This window comes from Tripterygium wilfordii, chromosome 19, assembly GCF_013401445.1.
Source record: "Tripterygium wilfordii isolate XIE 37 chromosome 19, ASM1340144v1, whole genome shotgun sequence".
NCBI classification, from domain to species: domain Eukaryota; kingdom Viridiplantae; phylum Streptophyta; class Magnoliopsida; order Celastrales; family Celastraceae; genus Tripterygium; species Tripterygium wilfordii.
The window spans coordinates 5,202,299-5,209,660 of NC_052250.1; the positions used below are offsets into that span (position 1 = coordinate 5,202,299).

The 7,362-nt window shown below is 37.3% G+C and overlaps 1 protein-coding gene across 3 annotated transcripts; it reads right to left on the bottom strand.

The window, feature by feature from the left end:
• Window positions 1–1,027: 1,027 nt before the first annotated feature.
• On the bottom strand, window positions 1,028–7,362 carry LOC119986060 (solanesyl diphosphate synthase 1, chloroplastic-like). 3 transcript variants are annotated; one of them, XM_038830605.1, is made up of 7 exons: window positions 7,244–7,362; window positions 6,658–6,851; window positions 6,190–6,314; window positions 3,423–3,550; window positions 3,229–3,332; window positions 1,833–1,960; window positions 1,028–1,706 (listed from the first exon to the last, which is right to left on the bottom strand). In XM_038830605.1, exons 2-7 carry the CDS (start codon window positions 6,707–6,709, stop codon window positions 1,158–1,160), a joined length of 1,086 nt encoding a protein of 361 aa, XP_038686533.1. In that variant the 5' UTR covers window positions 6,710–6,851; window positions 7,244–7,362; the 3' UTR covers window positions 1,028–1,157. The 3 variants fall into 3 exon arrangements, with proteins under 3 accessions (XP_038686533.1, XP_038686532.1, XP_038686531.1); XM_038830604.1 differs by lacking the exon at window positions 7,244–7,362 and adding an exon at window positions 7,123–7,142; XM_038830603.1 differs by lacking the exon at window positions 7,244–7,362 and having other exon boundaries at window positions 6,658–7,194.

Below are 7,362 nucleotides of genomic sequence, written 5' to 3' on the forward strand. Positions count from 1 at the left end.
TCACTATTACTCTCATTATTCTGAAATTGCAATTGCAGAAAACTTCAACAGTCGAAATTGCAAACAGAGGTGAAGAAACGAAGAGCTCTAAAGAATACGCAACCCCAAACAAAATATTTTTAAGTTTAAATCAAACTTAAAAATAGGGGGAAAGTGTAGGGGTCAAGATCAATCTCAACAAATTATGGGTCCTGTTCAACCCAATACAAATACAAACGGGCCAGACCCAACATAAAAGCCCAACAGAGACTAGGGCCACGAAGCCCAACAACATAAAAGCCCAACAGAGGCTAGGGCCCCGAATCCCAACAACAATCATACCAGAACATACAGTCCAAAAAGGACTTGGTCTTTTAAAGGCAATACAAAGCCGATGCAGATAAGGCCGAACCAATAACTAAGGGACGAAGCCAAAGACAAGGCAGTTCCTCATTAAATGGTAACAGTCGAAACTACTACAAACTACTGCAAATTCCTCCAAACTGCCGTAAACTCCTCCAAACTTCTATGAACTTCTCCAACTGCCACAACTGCTGGTAACTGTTCAAGAAAAGCATAAAAGGAGTTCATGAGGCTGGAGAGGGGAGATTTTTATCTTTTGACTCACTCTATAATGACAAGTGATAAATAAAATATCATTTTCATTTTGTACCGTGAACCTAGGCTCAAAGCCGAACCAGGTAAAATCTCTTTGTTTTGTCTTACATTTACCCATTCATCCTCAACAATTCGATTGTCGATAATTTATATCAACAAAAACAAAGTATGAACCAAATGCCTCGCAAGTGTCTAACCCTCTAGCTATATCAAAAACTCAGACTTGTAGGAATGTGATTGGCACTTGAGCCAAAATCAAGTGTGTAAGAGGTTGGCTTGTCTCTGTATCAACAAGCTATCATAATTGATTCACCAAAAGATTTAAGTTTATTAAAAATTGGACAAAAACATAAAAAATTCAACCATATAGAGATGGTTTGGAATTCTTGTTTAATTGTTTTGTAATGCTATCTGCTTTTTTGTGATTGAATTGGTCAACAATTTTTTGATTTCCACAGAATATTGTTCTCCTATTAGAAAAGTTTTAAAAGTGGCTTGAATGTACTTACATGATAAATTCAACCCCCTCGTGTATTTGCCTGAGTTCCTAACAACTATCACTAATCAATTCGTTCCAGATTGTATAATACCATTTCCTCAAGAGCCAATCTGAAGGCACTTCGAGGAAGGCATTGAACATTCTGGATAGCTAGAATGGCCTTCTCTTTCGCTAATTCTTGTGCTCTCTCAATGCCACCATTTTTCTTGACCAATTCAATAGCTTCATCTATGGAACCGATCTCACAGAATTCAGATTCTATGATTTCCCGCAGTTTCGGTTCTTTCTGTAGAGCGAAAATCACAGGTGCTGTCAAGTTCCCCTTAGCCAGGTCGCTGCCAGCAGGCTTCCCCAGCTGCTCAGCTGACTGTGTAAAGTCCAATATGTCATCAACAATTTGGAAAGATAGACCAAGATTCTTTCCATATTCATACATTTGCTCGGTAATACTGCTGTCAACTCCACTGAAAATTGCAGCCCCTTTGGTACTAGCAGCAACTAAGGAGGCCGTCTTGTAATAGCTCTTGGTTAAATATTCTTCGAGATCAACGTCACAGTCGAACAAACCTGATGCTTGCTTTATTTCACCACTTGCAAAATCTTTGATAACCTGCAGCAGAGGTAGCAAAATGAAAGAGTAAAAGCAAAGTCACAGGGAAAACACTACACAGCACACTTTCTGTTCGCCTATATATATACTAGTATTATGCACACTTCTCCCATGTATCAAATATACCTGACTAATAAGCTTAATGACTTCAAGGTTTTCAAGATTCGCTAGGTACCATGAGGACTGAGCAAACATAAAGTCCCCAGCAAGAACCGCTACCCTCATGCCATATAGTTGGTGAACAGTTTCCTTGCCTGTTATTACGCAGTAGCAAACTCAAGTTGAAATGATTAAAACTAAAGCAGTATGGAATTCAGAACAAAAAAAATACATGTATGCTCTGCGGAAACAACTTAACAGAGCATTCATCAATTATCCTCTGCATCATGCAGTATTGGAGAATGCACAACAAAAAACTATAAAGATCACCAAAAATATCAACTTAGAATTTCTTTAATTACTCAAAATTACAGAAATAGAACAAGCCAATTACAAACACAACTCACTAGATTACAATGCAAGGGAATAAAAGAAGAAAAGCCACGCAAACTATAACAGGGCATTTGGTTGGTGTTTTGAGAGGGGAATGAGGGTGAGATGAGGGTGGAATTAGTATATTCTCTTGTTTAGTTGAGTTTTGGAGGGTGGAATCCCAAACTCATTCCACCCTCTATTCTCCCTTGTGGAGCATAGCCAAGCTCACCAAAATGGTGAGAATGAGTTTTGATGTGTAAAAGACCCTTTCACTTGTTATAAAATATTGTTTTATTTTCTAAAAAGAAAAAAAAAGTAAAATGGAAATTGTACTATTAATATTCTCATACTCATGCTCACTCTTTATTTTATGACAAACATGACCATGCTTATCCCATACTCATCTCACACTCACCTGGCACTCATCTCTTCCTCATCTCATGCTCACCTCACACAATTATGAACCAAATGTGCTGTAAGAGAATCCCTGCATACTATTAAGGCCATGTAAAGCAACAAGCTTCTGAGCTTCATGGAATCTCTCCATGAAGCCCAAGAACAGAGAGACAGAAAACTATAAAAGGAGAACCATTAATAGCAACACTACTAATCACCAAGAGTCTCCCTGAGTGATTAATAGCCATAACAAACACTATTAATTCCAAAAAATCTCACGCAACAAATGATAAGTGTCGATTGGGTGAAGCATGGTGGAATTTCTCCACAGGTCTCACTAATAAGTTTTCCAAAATAATTTTCAAACCTTCTCAAACCCGATGCCTTCCTCTTCTTTTATATTCCAAAGAGAGAGGCCCATATCTAGCAGAATATAAATCATTATATTCCAAGGTCATGCTCTCTCATATGACATAGCAGTTCGGTTGTTCAAATTTGATGTAAAGTGCTATTCAGGTGATTGGGAACATTTTTTACCAATAATTTTCCTATAATTTCCCCCACACTGTTAACATCTATGCAATAATGTACATCAGTGCCATGATTAAATTTTTTCGCAAGTGAATATCAGGAGGAAATCCAAAGGCGTTACCTCTTCGTATATCACTGTCATCTAACACATCATCATGTATTAAGCTTGCAGTATGGATCATCTCAATTATCTCTGCCAGCCGCCGATGTTTTGTGGTAAGCTCCCTGGATTTAGAATTAGCATTACAATCAGTATTTTGTTGATGCAACACCATCTACTAGAAAATTTCAGGAAGAAAAGTCGAGAAGGCATACTTTAACCCAACTATTTCTGCTGTGGCTCTTGACACAAGGAACACCAAAGCTGGTCGCATCCTCTTCCCACCAGCACCAAATATCTGCTCAGCTGCAGACATTAAAACGGGATTTTCTGCACCAACAATCTAGGCAAACGTATTTGTTAGATACACGATTGGAGACATAAGAGGTTGTCAAATATTGCAGGTCCATTATACAGTGATCCACATACTGATATAGAGTGAAATTCATAAATCAATAAGTAGAGAAATAACAGTGTGCCCAGAATAAAATAGATCAAAATAAGGTATTGGACACTCTTCCATTAGACTTTTTTTATAAGTCATCCAACATGGCAACCATTTACAGCACCAGTGAGGTGAAGTTCCAATTACCAGTCTATCCAACAATAAGGAGGTAGCAAAGGCACTACTCCTATTCTAAGAAAATAATTATGCACAAATCTCACGGCGGTGCCACTTCAAACAGATCACATGGAACTCCTTTCCCTGAAAACATAGAAGAGATGAGAATGTACACAACAGCTACAATAAAAGGTCCATCCATAATGGATGAGAAACCATACGACTTAGTTCCAACATAATTACACTGACATGCCTTGTTCATTTATGTATATGAATATTTCCAGCCTGCTCTGAAGCAGTTACTATTCTTACTTCTATTAACACGGTAGATAAATAATTTCAATGTGTCATATAGTTTTTTGGTTCTCTGCAATTCTTAACCCTTCTCTTGTACAAACGTACTAAAATTGGCTGGCATCTTTACAATCTAGAGTAATAATTGGTCAACAAACATCATCGTGTATTGCTTGATGATATGAGTGTACATTTTGACATGGATGATATGGGCACATTAACCTATAGAAATTAATGGGTACATTAACCGATCAAAGTTGAACTTGCACTCTATGGAGCTGCAATTGGAGCATCTACAAACAAAAACAGCCACAACAGGACACGGACAAAGGTATTAAACTTCAGGCCAGAGTCACACACAACCCATAAGGTAGCAAAAAAAGTGATGAATTACGAATCACAACTCCAAAAGAAACACTTTCACAATGGTCAATTTCTGCAATCGACTTGTTATCCAAAATATCCATTCTTGTTCTGAAAAAACAGTTCCAAATTTAGAGATGCACTTTTGCAGTATGGTGAGGTTTCATATCCAAAATCCTGAAGTAATATGCAGGTTTCCGAAGTTTTGTAAACAAAAATAAAGGTCTGAGAAACTTATAAGACAAAAGATTACCTAAACAGAATAATTGCAAGGGCAGAAACATATTTTACACTGTCTTAATATTAGTTATTTTTAGCATGTAGGAGTATTCGAACCTTCAACCTATTCAAAATAATGAGTGGCTACCACTAGAACAAGAGCTCCTTATTTAACCTTAATTTACATTATGAAGTTCAACCACATGCTTAGGCCTTCATTTCTATTCCCCAATCTTCAATTGGAAACAAAACAATTTAAGAACACATGCTTAAAGGCTTACGATAAAACAAGTAGGAGTTTGCTTGATGAAGGAAGCAACAAATGTCTTCCAACATGCTGTAAACCTCTTGTCAATAACATGCATCTACAGCACATGTGGAAGCAGTTTCAGAGACTTATACCTAACAAATGAAATGAAAATGGATGTTTCATGCGCTTTATTATGGATTTCACAAAAGAATTAAAATGTACTTAACTGTCTTCTTTCTTAAGCAATGAGGACGATACCCGGTATGCTTCACTTACAATGACAATTTTAGGGAGCTTTATATCTTAATCATGCAGACAGACATCAAGACGATTGTATTGCCAATAACCCCTCTGCCGACGTGGTTAAGACATATACTCGAAGGGTTGTACCTAAGTTTGAGCCCCCACTCCCGCTTACCAACAAAAAAAAGACGACTGCACGGTCCATCCACACGTACAAGCAGGTTCTAACTCCATATATGAATTTAGAGAGTTCAGTTTACTCATAATTAATATCATTATGAAAGCTTCAATCCCAAATAGTTGAAGTATGTTAGACAAGCCCTCAACAATAATTATTTGGATTATTTTCTAATAGTTAAAAACCTACCTTGGCCATACCACTATGATGGGTACCTACCAATGCTACTATTGCCAAAACTCTAGGTACCATAACAGCCATTATACGCCTTTATCTTAGTAGCACAATCATTAAAAACCTATTACTGCAACCATCTTAATCATTTAAACACTATTACTGCATCTCTCAACCTCTAGCTCAGACATCACCACGTAATTATCCTACTCATCAACCCTGCCAAAACTTTCTAAACAGACGGGGAAATGAAAAAAGAAAGAGTAGCGACCACCTCCAAATTTTCATCTCACTAAAGTACTAAATTACCAGGGAAGCAACCAAAACATACATGGCCATTTTTCTATTCTTAGTAAAGCATACAAGTAACAAGCAGCACACTTTCTTGAATGTTGTAACGCATGCCTTTAATCATAGAGGTATTCTGAAAGTCCTTTACTTCTGCTTCATTAACAAGGAAGAAAGGTTAGAACTTTGTTGCCATAAAAGAGGGGAGGACCACGGAAATGCACATCTATATAGTGTCTCACAAATGCAAATTCTAAACATACAACAACACAGCCTCAATAAATATTCAGCTATAATAAATACAAACTTAGCAGGCAACAATAATAGTCTAAGAAGTCTTAATCAAAGCACAAAGTAGTTATGAAAAAAAAAAAGCCAAACCAAAACAAAATATTACACATGAGTACTTACCAACCGGAGATTTTGGTTCAATGTTTGGAGGTCTTCAGCAACAGCTTCAAACAAATTTGCAAGTGAAATTGTTTTGTCTGGTTCATTCTTCAAATCCAGAGCTGGTGGAGAACCTTGAGCAATTCCTAAATTTATTCCAGAGTCACACCAAATATTATAATTAAGATTACTCTGGCCCCAATGTAAGATCACAAAACTAATAAAAATAGCTTCTGTAACTAGAACAATTTTAAACCATGGTATTCTCAAGCAAATAAATCCATCAGGATTTGGATTTTGCTTATGGTTAACAAAAACAACAGATACAGCCAACAAAACAAGACTCTGACCAAAAACCATTTTTAGTTGTTGCAAAGAGTACCACAAACAGAGTTCAAGCCATATCATTCCTGACCAGATGGAATACAAAGCAACGTATTGAATAAGAACAACTACCAATCAAATGTAAGCAATACTAAGCCATCGAACCATTAAGCAAAGTGTCTGGGGTCTTCGTTGGGAAAACTCTACAAGGAGCCATATCTCGCCTGCAGCACAACAATTTTCTCCGACCATAGTCTTTATTAGCACTTCTCGAAGCCCCTTTGATTTGATTCTTCACCGAATTCTTTTCTATAGAAGCATTGGAGGAACATCCACAAGCAACCAAATCAAGCACAGTCCTTTCAAAATAAAGATTGCGGCACGTCATTGACATCATCCTCAATAAAACCCAGATTCCAGATAAAGAATACCGAATTTGAATCTAAATTTAACAACCCAAATGCAAAAAAAGCTCAATTTCACATAGACCGAACAGCAAATGACGCAAAAGAGCAAAAGTCAAAAGGAATTGAAAAAAAAACCCAAATGGGTTTTTCGTCTACTAATTTTCTCTATTAACAAGGACATAATGAAAAGCCTGATTTGAGTGGATCCAGAAGGTCCACATACGGCATGCCTTCCCTGGTTTCTTATCAGTTTGTGAGTTTGAGTTTGAGGTTGAGGCCAGTACCGTCTTCGAGACAACTAGAAGAGTGTAAGGTGTATGTGTGTGTACAAGAAACTTCACTACCTTATCTGTGTCTCAATGGTTGCTGGTCAATTTTGAGCCACAGACAGAGAATACTGCTCCTCACAAATTTGGGGTGCGTCTCTGATTCGCATTGTTTCTCCTGCAGTCGTGTATAGTTG